This window comes from Ascaphus truei, chromosome 3, assembly GCF_040206685.1.
Source record: "Ascaphus truei isolate aAscTru1 chromosome 3, aAscTru1.hap1, whole genome shotgun sequence".
Classification (NCBI taxonomy): domain Eukaryota; kingdom Metazoa; phylum Chordata; class Amphibia; order Anura; family Ascaphidae; genus Ascaphus; species Ascaphus truei.
The window spans coordinates 270551141-270570371 of NC_134485.1; the positions used below are offsets into that span (position 1 = coordinate 270551141).

The following is a 19231-nucleotide window of genomic DNA, read 5'->3' on the forward strand; positions in this document are numbered from 1 at the left end:
GCATTTTGAATAACATTTTTTTTTTTTTTGATAACTCGAAGTTTATTGGTTTTTGTTTGCAGTACATGGCATTACAATAAATTCTTTTGCATTAAACTTCCTCCAATTTGTGGTTATTCCAATACTTTTTGCATTAACAACATATTACTCACAACATAAAACTCACAGGGGGAGGAGAGGTGAGGGTTTTTGTTAGCTTATAAACGAAATCTCTATTTGGAAATGAAGGTCCTTATTTGCTAAGCCATAAAACATGGCGCTGTCAAGACATCTTACAGCCCATTCAACTGAATGAAATGTAAGGTGCCCAACAGGATAGCACTGCTTAGTAAATATGGCCCGTTCATGTGTTCTCTCTTATTAGACACAGATGTCAATAACGAAAAAAAAAAAAAAAGAAGAGAGCTATACAATAAAGAAAAGTGTAAGTAAGGTACTGCAAATACAGCTTTATAATATTGGAATCTACAGAAAACATATATTCATAATCATAGATCTGAGATTTGTATGTATTCCATAAATTACAATGGCATGTATTTCTTGAATGATTCATACATCCCCAGACAAAGTACAGTTTATAATGTCACTTGTACAGTTTAGAAATGCTTGGAGAAAATAGATTTACTACTAAGAAGACTGGATTGTGGGTAAAGCACATTTTTCATTTATGATTGTTATTTTTCCAAAATAGGCCATATATTCATTATAATGAAAACTCATATGTACTAATGCATATAACTATATATGTAACCAAAATCTGGAAACATTAAAGAAAAAGATGACATGGAAACAATTGGTTGACTTTTTAATATTGATTTATTTTGTATTAATTTAACTTGGGGGTCTCCTGGTGCTCAGCCCCACACACTAATTAGTTCCCCCAGTTTAGTCCCAGGGATGAAAAAAAATGGCTACCATCAGAAAATCGTTGCCCTTTTATGGAGGTTGACTTGTCTGCCAGCTGACTGGTGGCCATTTTGAAAAGGGCAAATGCCTCCGTGTGCTGGCTCAGATATTTACATTGTGTCATATAAAATAATAGCTGAGAGACCCGGCGTTGCCCGGGATGTAAATCCCTAATAATTGTTTGGTGGGGTGGTGAATCTTGGGTGGGTGGTGAATCTTGGGTGGGTGGTGAATCTTGGGTGGGTGGGGGTGAATCTTGGGTGGGGTGAATCTTGGGTGGGTGGGTGGGGGGGGGGGTGAATCTTGGGTTGGGGTGAATCTTGGGTGGGTGGGGGTGAATCTTGGGTGGGTGGGGGTGTGTGAATCTTTTGAGAATCTTGGGTTGTGTGAATCTTGGGTGGGTGGTTGGGGGGGGGGGGCACCCAAGAGTCTGGACGGACATTCTGAATTGACGGAGTGGAAGCCGCACTTCCCCCTCACCGCGCCCTGCGGGACATCCGTCAGCCCTCCTCCAGAAGCCTCTGTAGGTGGATGGGGATCCCCGCCACCAGATCCAGCGCCTCAGCCAGCTCTCCCACCTTCATGTGCTGGCTGCAGCCGGGCACCGTGAAGATCTCTCCGCTCTCCCGCAGCAGCACCCGCACCCGGTACCGGCCCTCGTGGCGGGCGGAGGAGCGGGCCTTTAGCAGGTGTGGGGACCAGCCGGGGAACGCCGTGTGAATCAGGGGGAATAGCATGGCCACTCCGCAATGACTTCTGGCCAGAACCGCCTGGGCTAGGCCGCACTGTGTACATCCTCCGGGGAGACGCGTCACTAGGTAACGGGAGCATTGCCTGATACCAGAGACGCAATGCACGGGACCTCCTGGCAGTACTGCGCATGTGCGCATGTGCGGGGGGAGTCTGGTGCTGTAGCAAGATTCACCCCCCCATGTCCCCTGCGCGTGTTCCCCCCCCCCCTCTCCACCCCTCCCCGGTGCTCCCAGCGGTCCCCGCTGAGGGGAGGGGAGAGAGAACGGGGCCCGCGGGTGGTGAGGAGAAGCAGCGTGCGCTCCTTCCACCCCCTCCTGAGTGAAACTGGAGGCTTTCCCCCAAAACGGAGCCTGCGACAGAGGAGCCAGCAGAGGCGACAGTCACGTTCCCCCCTCAACTTTGTCACCGGGCCGCGTGGTGAGGAGGAGAAGAGGAGAGTAGCCGGGTGGTTGTGCGTCTTACTCCCCCCACCCCACGCGGAGCATGTGTCGGCGGCGGGTGAAAGTGTGACAGTTGGGTATGTGAGGTCATAGAACCACGCAGGCCAATGAGAGGCGTGCGGGGGCGGGGCCGGGCCACGGACCAATCAGATTGGCCAGAAGCACAGCAAACAAACAACGTTTTCAGTTTAATATATATAGATAATAATAACACGAGGCACCCGATTAAGATTTAGCGTTCACTTTTTGCCAGGTATGTAAGAAGTATGTTAAAGGAAAAATCTTGCCCTTGTAATATGTTATCTTCGATTGTTAATGAATCAATTACATTATCCCTGTATGTATGTATGTCTTTATTTATATAGCGCCATTAATGTACATAGCGCTTCACAGCAGTAATACACGTGGCAATCATATAAATAACAAATAATACAAATAACAGATCATGGGAATAAGTGCTTCAGTCATAAAAGTAACATTTTGGAAGAGGAGTCCCTGCTCCAAGGTGCTTACAATCTAATTGGTAGGTAGGGGAAAGTAATAGAACGTAATCCCTCTAGACATATTCTGACCGCTCTATTTACATGTGTTCAGCCCTCGGAATAAACTGTCACAATGACATACATCACATATAGCGCACAATTCCTGAAACCCTAATACTTTTAGCATCATTTTTAAATCTGGTTAAAAGTAATTAACTGTAAAGATTGAATCTAACAGTAACCAATGTATGATCGCCTCAAAAACGTTCCCCTGGACAGTATTAAATACATAGCGTAAACGATAAATATCCAGAAGTAAATACAAACATAGTTCACTATAGAAAATATTTTGGAGGAAGAATTTTATATTCAACTCCGATTCTGATGGTGATAAAGCAGTGAGAATTACCTGGAACATTACATATTCAAATATATTAATTTATTGTTTGATGTTTTTGTAGTTTTGGGCTGCTTCATTTCATGTAAAGTGAGTAACTAATGGAATCATGTGTAGTTTTCATTTGATTAACCATTTCAGTACTGAGAGGGCAAGCAACATATTGCAATGCTATGAAGGTTATACTGTATAGTGCTACTGTAAACAACATATATGAACAATAGGAAGGAAAGCATTACGCTTCAGGAGAAAACTTCCACTGGTACACAATGGGATAAGATACATATTTTCTGGAAGGAAGTTAAAAAAAATTCAGCTAACAATCCCAATCTCCTGGATGAACAAGGAGAGTTGGAAGGTGGTATGTGACTGCATTGCAAAATAGTACCTGGTAACCCACTCTAGAAGTCAAGGGGCAAAATAAGGCCAACAGAAGCAAGCCTTCTATTACATACCAATCATCAAGACAACACATGACAGCAGATGTAAAACAGATGAACATAAAACTGGCCATGAATGAAGGTTTTAAAATGTGGTCCCAGTTAAGAAGAGTGAGGAAACAGTAGCTTACAGTTGTCAGGTCGGATCAGTAAAAGGCCTCCAAGACCAGTTTCAGAGAGCACAGCAGCCTGCAGGATACTGATTTACAAGGCCCGACCTGCCAGTATTTACAATACATTGAGAAATATGCAAGTGATGATTCTCATCTGTTTGTTAGGAAGTATAGTAGGTAAAGTTTATTGAAACCTGAAGTAATCCCCTTGGTGCTAGGGCAGCCTGCAATACAATACAATGCATGTTGCGATATTGGTGTCAGCAGGGCCGCAGACAGCTTTCCAGGGACCAAGGACTAGACATTCCACTGGGCCCCCCACCACCCCACCAAGTGTCGGCTGCCTTGCGAAACCCCCCCCCCACACACACACTCTCTCACACCCCCATCTCTCCCCTCCCTCTCTCACTCACTTCACCCGTCTCTCCCACACCCCCATCACTCTCTTCCACCTCTCTCCCCCTAACGCCATAACCTCCCTGCACAGACATAATAACCTCCCTCCCCACACACACATAAAACCCCCGCTCCCCATAATAAACAGATAATAACCCCCTCCATAATTACACACACATAATAACCCCACCTCCAAATAATACATAATACACACAGACATATACACACTATCTCCCCTACACACAATACACACACACACACACTAGCCCCCCTACATATAACACACACTAACCCCCCTACACATAACACACACACCTGGATGCCTTCAGTACGGCGCCGAATGGTTGAGCCGGACAACCAACACCTACGGATCCCACCCGAGAGGCCAGCTGTAGGGGAGGAGAGGCCACTGCAGGTGGGAGATCTGGGGCCCAGCAAACAGATGCGGATGTTAGGCCTGACTTTGTGCTGACTGGGCCCCGTGCAGCTGCTAGGCCCAGAACAATTGTCCCGGGTCTCTCCCCCTGTCGATGGCCCTGGGTGTTAGGACAGTATGCTTCTATAAAAAAAATGTGGGGTTACCTCAGTTACAAACACATTATATAGGCCAAAAATAAATCATAATAATTATTGTTACATGGTATTAATAGTAGACAAATAACATAACAATACAAGCACAATAAATCCCCATCTCAAAAAGCTTCCAAAATAATGTGTTGGTGCCTGTGAGTAAAGCTGGACTGATATCCCAAGCAGGACCTCCGACAGGGGGGGAGAGTCGGGACAATTGTCCCGGGCCCGGCCACTGTGGGGGGCCCAGCTAGCGCTGGAAGTCATGTCCAACATCCGCGTCCGGTTTGCCAGGCCCCAGCTCTCCCCTCCTGCAGCGGCCACGCCCGATAAAACGGGACTCTCTCCACTGCTGCATCCGGCCTCCCATCTGGGCCCAACGCGCATGCCCAACTGATCTGCGCCATACTGAAGGCATCCGGGTGTGTGTTATGTGTAGGGGGGGGGTAAGTGTGTGCGTATTATGTGGAGGCGGGGTTATTATGTGTGGGTGTGTAATTATGTGGTGGGGAGTTATCATGTGTGTGTAATTATGTGGAGGCGGGGTTATTATGTGTGTGTAATTATGTGGAGGCGGGGTTATTATGTGTGTGTAATTATGTGGAGGCGGGGTTATTATGTGTGTGTAATTATGTGCAGGCGGGGTTATTATGTGTGTGTAATTATGCGGAGGGGAGTTATTATGTGTGTGTAATTATGTGGAGGCGGGGTTATTATGTGTGTGTAATTATGTGGAGGCGGGGTTATTATGTGTGTGTAATTATGTGGAGGCAGGGTTATTATGTGTGTGTAATTATGTGGAGGCGGGGTTATTATGTGTGTGTAATTATGTGCAGGCGTGGTTATTATGTGTGTGTAATTATGTGGAGGCGGGGTTATTATGTGTGTGTAATTATGCGGAGGGGAGTTATTATGTGTGTGTAATTATGCGGAGGGGAGTTATTATGTGTGTGTAATTATGTGGAGGCGGGGTTATTATGTGTGTGTAATTATGTGGAGGCGGGGTTATTATGTGTGTGTAATTATGTGGAGGCGGGGTTATTATGTGTGTGTAATTATGTGGAGGCGGGGTTATTATGTGTGTGTAATTATGCGGAGGGGAGTTATTATGTGTGTGTAATTATGCGGAGGGGAGTTATTATGTGTGTGTAATTATGCGGAGGGGAGTTATTATGTGTGTGTAATTATGCGGAGGGGAGTTATTATGTGTGTGTAATTATGCGGAGGGGAGTTATTATGTGTGTGTAATTATGCGGAGGGGAGTTATTATGTGTGTGTAATTATGCGGAGGGGAGTTATTATGTGTGTGTAATTATGCGGAGGGGAGTTATGTGTGTGTAATTATGCGGAGGGGAGTTATTATGTGTGTGTAATTATGTGGAGGCGGGGTTATTATGTGTGTGTGTAATTATGCGGAGGGGAGTTATTATGTGTGTGTAATTATGCGGAGGGGAGTTATTATGTGTGTGTGGAGTTATGTGTGTGTAATTATGTGGCGGGGGTTATTATTTGTGTGTAATTATATGGACGGAGGTTATTACGTGTGTGCTTGTGTGTGTTTATTATGTGGAGTGGGCTTATTACGTGTGTGGAGGAGGTGGGGTTGTGTGAGTGGGGGAGGGCATTATATTTTTGTGTGCGTGGGAGGGGGAATTATGTGTATGAGGAGGGTGGTTATTATGTGTATCGGGAGGTGGTATTATGTGTATGGAGGAGGGTAGGGGTTAGGTGTATGGGGGGAGAGAGAGGTGTATGGGGGGAGAGAGAGGTGGGGGTGTGGGAGAGGGGAGTGAGTGAGTGAGAGAGGGAGAGCGAGGTTCAGGTGTGAGGAAGAGAGAGCTGGGAGAGGGTGGTGGGGGTGTGGGGAGGGTGGTGGGGGTGTGGGGAGGGTGGTGGGGGTGTGGGGAGGGTGGTGAGGTGTGGGAGAGGGTGGTGGGGGTGTGGAAGAGAGTGGTGGGGGTGTGGGAGAGGGGAGTGAGAGAGGGAGGAGGGAAAGGGCCCAGTGGAAACTCTAGTCCTGGGTCCCGGTAAAAGCTGGCTGCAGTCCTGGCCCAAAGCCATTTGTAATTAAACTATTTTAGACCAAAATCTGAACCCATGAGTCGCGTCTCTTCCAAAATAAATGTCTCTCTCTTAATCCCAGATAAACCAAGCTCCGTTAGCCTATTTAGCATAATGGTTACCTAAATTAACATTAGGTGATTCACTTTAGTGAATAAGCGCTAGTAGTAACCTAACATTGACTTGCGTATGATTCAAGTTTTCTACCCATTAGTGCTAATGATATACAAAAGAGGCATTCCTCCTAACATTACATACCCACTAAAGGTTAAGGGTAATGCAGGGAATTAACGTTAGGAGGAGGGAGAATGTGAGGAGAGATACCTGTAAACTAAACAGAACACACATGAAAATTATGCTTATTTAAATAAGTTGAATGCACTTTGCATATTTCCCAGGTATCTTAGGTGTGTTCAGTTTTGTTCACAGGTGTCTCTCCATGTGTTGTATAAAGGGGTGTTTGGGGAGGTATATAAGTCACTTGGTACAGGATCTGAATGGGAGTAACTCCACCTTTAGGTAAGACATACTTAACCATGCCATGGTATTTGAACCTATGCTAAGGAGACATAACAGCCATTGTTTTTGCGTATATATTTGCTTTGTGGATAAATGTTAAACTCAGAGAAAATACCGTCTGTTACTATTTTATGTAGGCTGACGTTATTTGCCCTGGTTTAATAGAGCTTAGTGTATCTGGGCATTCACTCTCCTACCTGTAACGAGTATTTTTATAAATCATTTTTTTTTACCTTTAAAAGCAGATGCAACACATGTCCCTCCACCCCCCCCCCCCCCCCCCCCCCCCGCATACTGGAGATCTGGCTACTCCATGGGTGTACTCTAGTGCTGTGAGCTCCCCTGCAGTCTTACGGGAGGTCTGAGGGCACCGTGGATGGTGTATATGAGCAGGAACAGGACAGGCTTTTCCTCCTTAGGGTGCAGCACCTCCATCCCATGAGGATTCTGGTAGAAGCAGGATGGTCCCAACAGGCAACTCTCTTTTCCAAATAATAGACAGCATAGTTGGTACAACTGCATCTGTATTCTGCACAACGCTTGGCATCCACCACAATCCCTGGAGCAGACCCCCTCACCCCCAGACAGGGCAAGGGAAATCACTCCCACTCCCCTGAGGGAGGGGATACACACACCTACCAACACAATTTGGTGGAGTGCCAGCTTTTATACCCGGGGGGAAGGGATTGCAACTCTGCCCCATAACAGGGCAGGTTCAGGTACTGACAGGCATCACACCATATACATATGACCCAGTCAGTACCCTCCCCAGGTATGACACTCCAACTGCCGGTTTAGGCCTGCCCTTGGATATGGTATGTGACGTCAGTTGCCATGACAACGAGATGCTACGGAATGTCACTGCGCCATGCAGCATTACATTGCACGACAATGGGACGTCACGTAACTCCGTGCCATAAGGTGGTCCGTTGTCATGGTAACTCGACCCCGTGTGACGTTACGTTGTCATGGTAAGGCACGCCAATTGACATCGCGGAGCCATGCTGACTGCACCTAGCAGGGGGAGAAGATGCCGGAAGATGCAGCAGATAAATAAATATATAAATAAATGTCTCTGGGTTAGCCTTCAATAGAAGGTGGCAACCCTGCCACAACTGTCAAAAACCCACGGTGAATGTAAATCAGGGGTGGCCAACTTCAGTCCTCTAGGGCCACCAACAGGTCAGTTTTTAAGTATATCCCTGCTTCAGCACAGCTGGCTCAACTAATGACTGAGCCACTGATTGAGCCACCTGTGCTGAAGCAGGGATATCCCTAATACCTGGCCTGTTAGTGGCCCTTGAGCCCTGGAGTTGGCCACCCCTGATGTAAATGTTTCACACATCTCTAGTCCTGACACCAATGCTAAACTCCCTCACCGACCCCTGCTTACTTCATGAACTCTGCTTGTTTGTTCTTCCTAGAAGCCCGAGTTGTAAGTGCTTCCCTGATCGGTCATGCATTCAGCCAAAAGCCATAACAAACCCAAAGAATCGTATACCAACAGGTATGTGTGCAGTGCTCTTCGTGCTTTACAAAGCACACCGGCCAGTCAGTATAAATATTCTATGCAATTGCCTGGCATTGGCAGCGTAAACGGTGAAATTTACTACACAACATGCACCCACAGTGCCACAATCTGCAAGCTCCTCTGGCGTTGAGACAAGTAAGCAGCTTTAATCTGAGCAACATCATGTCCCCCGCATTGTTGTAGGGGCTGTCAGAACAGGCTTCTGGGGTAATAACTGATTCATACTCACATTGACAGCGCCTCCATCTCTTGCAGGCCCCAGGGATGTGGGGGGACAATCCCTACAGGAGAACTTCTTTACCCATCCCCTGATAGATTGCAGTCTTGGGCAGGAAGGTATAGTAAAACAGGAACACACAATATTGGCACACTGCAGATCTTACAGCATTCACAGCAGCAGGCAGTTCTTAGGGCCTTCACCCTCAGGATGTACCCTGGACCCTCCAAGTCAGGGGCACTTGAAGCAGTCCTAGCTCTTCCCTTACTCCCTGTGAAGAGGAATAGTCTCCCACTCCACTCCCCTAGGGGAGGGAGTATATACTGACAGATCCCTGCACAGTTATTCGGTAGACCCTATCAAGGGTAGAGGCAACACTGAATAACTTTGGTAGTGTAGCCCCTTAAGTACAGGAAAAGCAGGAACCAGGTCTGAGTCCCTGATTGGACACTTAGGCCTAGTTGCACCGGCTACCCTGTGACTCACTGAAGCTACTAGGGGTGGGGAAAACCCAGGATTAGTCCTGGCAGGCCTGCGTTTACCAGGGCTTACTGCCAGGAGAAGGGCAGACTGGTAGCCAGAAACCAGCCCTGGCTACATATGTACAGTTGTGTGAAAAAGAAAGTACACCCTCTTTGAATTCTATGGTTTTAAATATCAGGACATAATAACAATCATCTGTTCCTTAGCAGGTCTTAAAATGAGGTAAATGCAACCTCAGATGAACAACAACACATGACATATTACACCGTGTCATGATTTATTTAACAAAAATAAAGCCAAAATGGAGAAGCTATGTGTGAAAAACTAAGTATACCTTATGATTCAATAGCTTGTAGAACCACCTTTATCAGCAATAACTTGAAGTAATCGTTTTCTGTATGACTTTATCAGCCTTCACATCGTTGTGGAGGAATTTTGGCCCACTCTTCTTTACAACGTTGCTTCAGTTCATTGAGGTTTGCAGCCATTTGTTATGCACAGCTTTCTTAAGGTCCAGCCATAGCATTTCAATCGGGTTGAGGTCTGGACTTTGACTGGGCCATTGCAACACTTTGATTCTTTTCTTTTTCAGCCATTCTGTTATAGATTTGCTGGTGTGCTTGGGATCATTGTCCTGCTGCATGACCCAGTTTTGGCCAAACTTTAGCTGTCGGAGAGATGGCCTCACATTTGACTCTAGAATACTTTGGTATACAGAGGAGTTCATGGTCGACTCAATGACTGCAAAGTTCCCAGGTCCTATGGCTGCAAAACAAGCCCAAATCATCACCCCTCCACCACCGTGCTCGATAGTTGGTATGAGGTGTTTGTGCTAATATACTGTGTTTGGTTTTCGCCAAACGTGGCTCTGTGCATTATGGCCAAACATCTCCACTTTGGTCTCATCTGTCCAAAGGACATTGTTCCAGAAGTCTTGTGGTTTGTTCAGATGCAACTTTGCAAACCTAAGCCGTGCTGCCATGTTCTTTTTAGAGAGAAGAGGCTTTCTCCTGGCAACCCTTCCAAACAAACCATACTTGTTTAGTCTTTTTCTAATTGTACCGTCATGAACTTTAACATTTAACATGCTGACTGAGGCTGTAGAGTCTGAGGTGTAACTCTTGTTTTTTTTTGCAATTTCTTTGAGCATTGCACGGTCTGACCTTGGGGTGAATTTGCTGGGACTTCCACTCCTGGGAAGATTGGCAATTGTCTTGAATGTTTTCCACTTTTGAATAATCTTTCTCACTGTAGAATGATGGACTTTAAATTGTTTGGAAATGGCCTTATAACCCTTCCCAGCTTGATGGGCTGCAACAATTGCTTCTCTAAGATCATTGCTGATGTCTTTCCTCCTTGGCATTGTGTTAACACACACCTGAATGCTCCAGACCAGCAAACTGCTAAAACTTCAGCTTTTATAGAGGTGGTCACACTTGCTTATGATCAATTAATCAAGGGCATTTGATTAGCAGCACCTGTCTCCTACTTAGCATCTTAATTCCTATGGAAGCAGTAAGGGTGTACTTAGTTTTTCACATATGGCTTCTCCATTTTGGCTTTATTTTTGTTAAATAAATCATGACGGTGTAATATGTCATGTGTTGTTGTTCATCTGAGGTTGTATTTACCTAATTTTAAGACCTGCTAAAGAACAGATGATTGTTATTATGTCCTGATATGTTAAACCATAGAATTCAAAGAGGGTGTACTTTCTTTTTCACACAACTGTATATCTTTATTTATATAGCGCCATTCAGGCACGTAGCACTTCCCAGCAGTAATACATGGGACATAATAATATAAGTGATAGTGAAAAATAAGAAGCGCAAAAAACAAACTCTGTATATGAATAATAAATAAATAAATACATATCCTGAGAGTGCTGCTCTCAGCCTATAGGTTTCCTTCCCTGTTTGTGTAATGATAAAAGGCAAAAAACAGAGCACAAATCCTAACAGGTAAGTGTTCAAAAAATAGTGATGGCAGAAAGTGTACTATGAGTACGGGACTGAAACCTCCGTCAGTCTAACGGTTCTTATCCAGACTTACTCCAATCCAGGACCTCCCTAAAAGAAAATCACGGAAGAAAATGGAGACAAACAGTGTGTGTGAATCTGTAAAGGTTTATTGACACATACAAATATTGAATTGCACTCATGAGATTTCGGAAAAAGCGAGCCATGGGTGTTATTCAGGGGACACAGCCGCACCCTTTCTTTTTAGTCTTTTAACTATTTTTAAATGTCCTGTTTCTCAAACCGCCTGGTGCACGACTGTAATGTACAGAGGACACTTGCGCACTTCTAGTGCGGCATCTGACTGTCGGAACTGGGATTCCAAGATGGCTGATATTACTCTCAACGGACAGCCCAATGGTCCAAAAAGCCCTACGCGTTTCACTGTCTCTGCAGGTTCCTCATGGGTTCTGATGACAGTATTGAACCTCTCCATTTTATACCAGTCCGAGTAAACTTATTGGTCCCAGAATTAGCTGCAAATACATTTAAAAAAAGGGGGATATAGATTCAACAAGAATTCTGTTTGTGCAAATAAATTACCCATGAGGCATTGCATCAAATACTACTAAAAAAAATAACAATTAAATCAAATAAGTCTAAAATAATAAAACAGGTATAGTAAATTGAGCAAAGAGAAACAATTCTCAACTATAACGCCTTCTTATTTAATCTAACCCAAATAAATATTGCAAATATTTCACCTGAGAAAGGGAGATTCCTGAAATGTTGTGCGTTTGCAACCTGCAAATAAAACCGTTTATTATGCTTCAATGTCTAGTGTAAGACTTTATTAGAATAGTGCGGCAAGAAGATATCCAGCTCCAAGTTTAACTACGTGGCAGAAGTGGGATCCCGGCCACTCTTCAACTGCCTGCATCTTACGAAGAAAAAGGACACCCACTGTAATGATCTAACCGCAGTGCGGTAATATCTAAAACCTTTATCCTGATTATTTAATCTAATATATATATATATATATATATATATATATATATATATATATATATATATATATATATATATATATATATATATATATATATATATATATATGTAGCCATGTGTAAAATTGGTGTACAGATATCTCTCATACTGAGCAGTAACTCCTAGTAAGAAGGCAGGATTGCCAGTAGTTATCATGGAGGTTTGCCCTCAAACCCTGTGATGTGTCATATGTATCAAAGGAAGTGACAGCATGCTTTGTGTCCACTGTTAGTGACACAGAGGTGGGTCTTTCTGGAGCCTATATATTGCACAGCACGTCCAAAAGTTAGGTGTGTGTGTTCATCCAGAGTCAAGGCTGGGTTAAGTGTCTGCAGCAGTTCAAGTCTGTCTGTCAGAGTGGCAAAGTGACAAGCTGATTACACACGGTGTCCAGGGCTCTGGCACAGATGGTGGTCTCCCTTAGGGGAGAGGTGGATAGACAACTTAGAGTACAGGAGGAATCTTCTGAATGGAGGGCCACTAAAGATGTGCGGCTAAGTGTTGGCCGCTGTAATGAGCAGTCTGCCACAAGACATGCTAATAAAGATGCATATGAAAAGACCCTTCTTGCCTGTGAGTGGAGTTACTCAGAGAGAAGGTGCACCCAGGAGTTCTCGTTCAGAAACTCCTCCCTGCTATCGTGGGGATCTGGATGGGATGGAGGCGCTGTACCAAATGTGAGTAGGACTCAGCACACTACCTCAGACGCCTGTCATGGTGAAATCCCCAACCACATCAAGCGGGAGACTCAGGAGTCTTGTGAGCCAGCAGGGGCACCACACTACACAGACATGTAACTGGGACAGTTTCTCACATATGGGATCAGGATCAGAAGGGCCCAGGGAAACACCGTTACATATACATATATATATATATATATATATATTTATATATATATATATATATATATATATATATGTCTATATATATAATACTGAGTCATTTCCCAGAATCCCTTGCTGCAGTGGAAGTGCTGTATGCTGGGTGATAATGGGGAAAGGCGGGGTTGCAGACCTGCCTAAGACATGCAGATGAGCATACAGCTATATTTGCATATTTATATATATATATATATATATATATATATATATATATATATATATATATATATATATATATATATATATAGACACACACACACAGTATAGTGTTAAAAATCATGATTTTCCTAATCTCTAACTTCTAACCTTAAACTGCACTGGACTCTGGGAGGATTTTAACCTCCCACTCCCAGTCACTTAATATTTCAAAAGCTTCTATCTCCTGAATGGAACGTCAGATTTGTCAAACTAAAACAGTGTTAGAAAGGGCAAGCAGAAATCTATTACAGTAAGTAATAAAAAAAGCCAAAAAATAAATAAAATAAAAGCAATCAGTGGAGACTGAAAATACTTAGCTGCTCTTTTATATGATACATTTATGTGTTGATTTTGGGCAAGCTTGCACATTTAAAGAGAAAAATCTATCATAAATGCTTACATGTATGCAGGACAAAAATGTCCAGCAATGCAACTATTACAATATGTACAGCAGATTTTGTATACCCTTTCTTTGTTTAGCTTGTGTCTGCGTTTTCTACAACAAATTCCCCAGTGCCATCAGAAAATAAAAAAACTTTTATTATGTATGAGCAAGGCTCTGAATGTTTCTTTAGCATGCTAAACTTATGTAAATTGTTTTTTTTTGGGGGGGGGTATACTTTTGAGTCCTTACTTTTCCAAAGGTCTACTTTCATTTAGACAGCAGAGAGGCAGGCCATGTTTGTTACACTGCATTCTGGGACTTCCTGCCCCAACGGAAAAGTACTATAATACTGTGTTCAGGATTGACAAGGGATGCTGGAAACGTAGAAAAGGACGTTTCCCAGACCAGAAACCAGAATAAAAATAAACAAACGCCTTATTTTATTTGTTGAAAACATTCAGCATCATTGTAAATTTGAGCTTCATGGTTTGCACTGGATCTCACTGACAACATAGAAAAGGGGCTCCCAAAGCAAATTCATTTATGGGGAATATTGCTTTTCAAATATCTTCTTGGTTGAATGTCTGCTGAATAAAGGATGCGAATCAAGCGACAAATCATGCGAGAAAAAAGAAATGTAATATCACACACGATATCTGTAATGAAAAGGGATTCTCATTTCAATGCGTGGGCAGTGTTAGCCGAATTACTGCATTTCACTGCAGATGTAATTTGTCAATATTCATATGCTGAAAAAATCAATAAAAATATTTGAAACAAAAAAAAAGGGGGGGGAGGGTTGTCATACCTACATTGTTTATTTGGAAATGCCCTGTTTTTCTCTTGACAAAGTATCTGTGTCTGATAAACATATTATTGCCTTTTACTCCAACACATGGCCTTGAACGGATGAGAAGCAAGAGCACATTATGACTTTAGTTACCATGAACTCCCACCACCTGGGGAAGACAATGGCTATGGTGACGTAGAATTGCAGATAACCAAACATCCCCCATCCCTGAGCTACAGAGCCGGCCCGACAGTGAAATTGAGGACAAAATATGCGTGCAGTTTGTTCAATTGGCACTCATTACAGCTAATAACTAATCATCCTCACAAGATCCCAGCTCTGAATGATCAGATCTGCAAAGAAAACAACATCCGTCCACTTTCACACTCCAGTGGAAGAGGTGGTCCCTCGCGGCAGGCCTGCACAGCCTCACCATCTGTAGAATAAATCGAGTGTGAAGTACAGTATAGTGCAGGATCAAGCTCCGTGGCGGCAGCTCAGCAGTTAGTTCATTAGTTCCAAACTTCCAGGGATTAGAGTGGCATTAATTCGACTGCTGGATAGGATAGGAAAACAGAATATGAGACTTGTGGAGAGATGTGACAACTAAGGAGGAGCCACACGGGCCTATTTATAAAGCCACATAGTATTTACTCTCTTAAAAAGATGCCTTAAATAAAAGCATGGTCACTTTAAAAACATATGAGTTAGCACTTCCGTATTTCTGGTGCTAATGAGATAAACCAAAGAGAAATGTAAATTGTGAAACATAGTATTCTATGTCTTCTTTTTCTTAGCTGGCCTGTTCAACAAAAACTTTTCTTACTTTCCACTCTAACCTTCCTAACAGGAGTAACCCTTCTCCTGTCACACTTCTTGCACATTCTAATTTCTGTTGCAGAGTTTATTTTCTAGGTGTTTGCACGTCAGCTATGTCTGTGTCGTGGGGAGCGCAGATTTTCAACCCAATAAAATGTGAGAAGATATATATATATATATATATATATATATATATATATATATATATATATATATATATATTATGTATTTCTATATATATATATATAATTTTATTGTGGTAAAAAGCCACGCTCCTCATGGAGAAGACAAATTTCTACCGAGATGGTTCCTGTTGGGTTTTGAGCTGCGATTTGTATCATACTTGATTATCCCTATTTTATATCATGTTTATCACCCACAGGTAGCTGGTGCTCTGTGTGCTTCAGTGTGTCATACACTAATAGCAAGTGTTTCCAATGCTTTATATTTTATATGACCACTTCACTTTTGAAAAGTCACTGATCACGTTCACCTGTATGTTTATTTCTTTTTACTAATGATATTGAAACATACTTGTTGAAATATGTACAAATAACTTTTCACATTAATTGTTTACAACTATAAGATTCCAATTTTAGGAGTCTAAGGATCCTATCAGCTATTTGATTTCACTGTTTGCACATGACACTGTATCTGTGGAGTCTCAAGATTAGCAACACAGGGTTTCCTCTATGGCAATTTACAGGCCATACTAGTACTAAAAGGTTAACTAAGCCACACAGAGAGCCCCACTTCACTCATTTTGTTGGGTGGATGCAATAAAACTGCCCACGTTGCCATCGTGAGAGTAATGAATATGCACAGTACCTTATCCATCATACAGGCCAGGTTAATGTGCAGAAATGTAATTCAAACTTTTTTTTGCTGCTTTATCATACATTATTACTGTGGCTTCAAATGTAAGGCACTTAAGTTAACCATTTACAGGCTTGAATAAAAAAAATGTGAGGCAATGCCAAACAAGTTCATTATAAGACAATTTGTAGTGTCTGCATGGGGCAATGGAGCTGTATTTCATTGTGATTAGAAGAGTTTAGAAGCAGCACTGCCACATACGCTGCTATTTTTGAACAAGTAGCTGAATAACCAATAACACCATGTACAGCCTGAGATTCATGTAATGTAAAAGTAACCTATTTGATCAAAGTAACAAATGTGTTGTTTTGGAGAAGAAGAAAAAGTAATACTTTAACTATCTGAAAAATGAAAAGATGCAAATTATTTTGTTGTTTGCAAGCAATCTAGAACTGCAAATTCAGGGCAATCTCCACCTATCATGTTTTGGTTCTTCTTGAATAGTTCTCTTCTTTACTATGTGGACCCTCTGTTGTTGCATGTAACGTCCAGACACCCTCTTCCTAAAATGTATTGTATATCAGCCCACGTTTCCCAAAAACTATAGCTATTCACAAAGAACGATGAAAAGTCCCCAAAACTAGATCATGCCACGTGCAGTCCCCAATGAATGCTTATTATTATTATTTTTACAATTTCATACTGTGCAAAAGGGGGTCTATTTCACCTCTCTATTCATCTATTTTTATTTTCTGTGGTGATTGATTTTTTATAAACTGTGTATTTTATACCTATAAAAAGAGCTCATAGCCTAAACTAAAAAGCCAATCTCAGTTAGTGAAAGTAGTAGACTTCTAAGAACCTGATCAGAGAAGACTAAGGTCACAGTTTTTCTGTGGTGTGCATGGAAAACGGCTCTGCATTGCCTGGAATTAGTGAAAAACGTTTAAGACAGAAGAGGAAAGATGAGATAACCTTGGGTCAGTGGCAGATTTCCCATTAGGCCCAGGCGGCAATATTTTGGGGTGGCAAATCTCCTTTTTTTCCCCATTTACAGAGACCTGATCTCTTCCCCACTGATTGCCGGGGGAGAGCGTGGGGCCACTGTAAAGGTCTCTTACCTTCTCCTTCGCGCCACCCTCCTCCTTCTGTAGCATTGCGGTTTCAAATGTTGCTGTGATGTCACATGGCACGCATTGTCATGGAAATGTCTCATCACGCAACGTTGCAGCGTCATTTAACGCCGCAATGCTGCAGAAGGAAGAGGCTGGCGCTGCGGGAGGGAGCGACCTGGGCGTTAAAAAGGTAAGTGCCTATAGGCGACAACATTTTAAATCTGCCACTGCCTTGACTGTAAAAGGGTTGTGCCAAGAGATATTATGAGCTGCAGAGACGTGTAGAGCCTTAAAGGAAAGGAGAAGAGCTTTGTTGTTTCTATGAAAAATATTAGGAAGCCAGCTGAAAATTCAGGAAGTCAGAAGCAGATATGTGTAAAGAAGAGCAAGAGATGGTTTGAGCAGCAGCATTTTGAATGGATTGTATGGGGGTGGGAGGGAGATGTGAAAAAGGGAGGCAAGATACAAGAATGTTGCAGTAATCAATATGGGATAGAACAAGGGCATGTATTAGTGTTTTAGTGGTTTGGAACATAGGAAGGGTCGTATCTTAGCAATGTTGCGAAGGAAGAAAAGATTTAGTAATAGCAGGAGAAGAACCAGGAGAAGGCAGTGCGCCAGATGTCAAGAGAGTGGAGAATGTGTAGGAGAAGCAGGTGACCAACAATCGCAAAAGCTGTGATGAGGTCAAGAAGAATCAGAATGGAGTAGTTTCCTTGAGATTTGGCAATATGGAGGTCTTCAGCTATCTTGGGGATGATGGTGGTTTCTGTTGAGTATGCTGTGCAGAAGAAGTCTGATTGGAGAGAGTTATGGGAGTTAATAAAGTGAAGTATGAGTAAATAAAGGATTTGTTCCAGTAGATTAGAGGGAAAAAAAAAGCTGTGTGTGCTGTGCACGCGCATAGTAAGTGAAACTTCTTTGTATGTTGTCAGCAACATATAACGTAACAATAATATTATTACTGCTTAGAGTATGAGTAAATTTGATTGGCGGGGTCGTGTTTATTGGCAGCAGTACCAGCATCATGGATGTTGAGCGGGTGGGGGAGCTCACAGGGGGGGAGCTCATGGGCGGGGGGGTGGGGAGGGAGCTCACGGGGGGGTGGGAGGGGAGCTCACGGGGAGGGTGGGGGGGTGGGGAGGGAGGGCGGAGCTCACGGGGTGGGGGGGGAGCTCACGGCATGGGAGGGCGGGGGGGGGGGCGAGCTCAAGGCGGTTAGCTCACGGCGTTGGAGGGCGGGGGGGAGCTCACGGGGTGGGGGAGAGCTCACGGGGGGGGTGGGGGGGAATAGGCACATCATTCAGGGGCGGTGTTCAGCGCATCACTGGGGTGTGTGTGTGTCAGTCAGTGTGCGTGTGTCAGAGTGTGTGTGCGTGTGTCAGAGTGTGCGTGCATGTGTGTGTGTGTCAGTGTCTCAGTGTGTGTGTGTATGTGTGTCAGTCAGTGTGTGTGTCTGTGTGTGTATGTGTGTCAGTCAGTATGTGTGTCAGTCAGTGTGTGTGTGTGTGTGTGTGTGTATGTGTGTCAGTCAGTGTGTGTGTGTGTGTGTGTGTGTGTGTGTGTGTGTGTGTGTGTGTGTGTGTGTGTCAGTCAGTGTGTGTGTCAGTCAGTGTGTGTGTCAGTCAGTGTGTGTGTGAGTCAGTGTGTGTGTGTGTATGTGTGTCAGTCAGTGTGTGTGTGTATGTGTGTCAGTCAGTGTGTGTGTGTGTATGTGTGTCAGTCAGTCAGTGTGTGTGTGTGTGTGTCCTTCCCCCTCTCCTCTCCTGACTCCCCCCTCCCCTCCCCCCAGCACACTTGTCCTCCCCCCAGCACCCTTATCATTTCCCTGCCCCCCCTCTCCTGACTCCCCCCAGCACACTTGTTCTCCCCCCAGCACACTTATCCTTTCCCTGCCCCCCCCCTCTCCTGACT

The 19231-nt window shown here is 43.7% G+C and overlaps 1 protein-coding gene across 6 annotated transcripts in view; it reads right to left on the reverse strand.

Annotated features, from left to right (window-relative positions):
- The window catches only part of CLYBL (citramalyl-CoA lyase), a 422234-nt gene that overhangs the window by 106321 nt on the left and 296682 nt on the right, over nucleotides 1–19231 (reverse strand). The window contains exon 1 of one of the 6 annotated variants that reach the window (XM_075590778.1): nucleotides 7432–7828. The exons of the other annotated variants lie outside the window; for them this stretch is intronic. Within the exon in view, the coding sequence (XP_075446893.1) occupies nucleotides 7432–7599 (168 nt within the window). The 5' untranslated portion in view covers nucleotides 7600–7828. Of the gene's footprint in view, nucleotides 1–7431; nucleotides 7829–19231 lie in introns of those variants that run through there. 6 annotated transcript variants of the gene reach the window in all.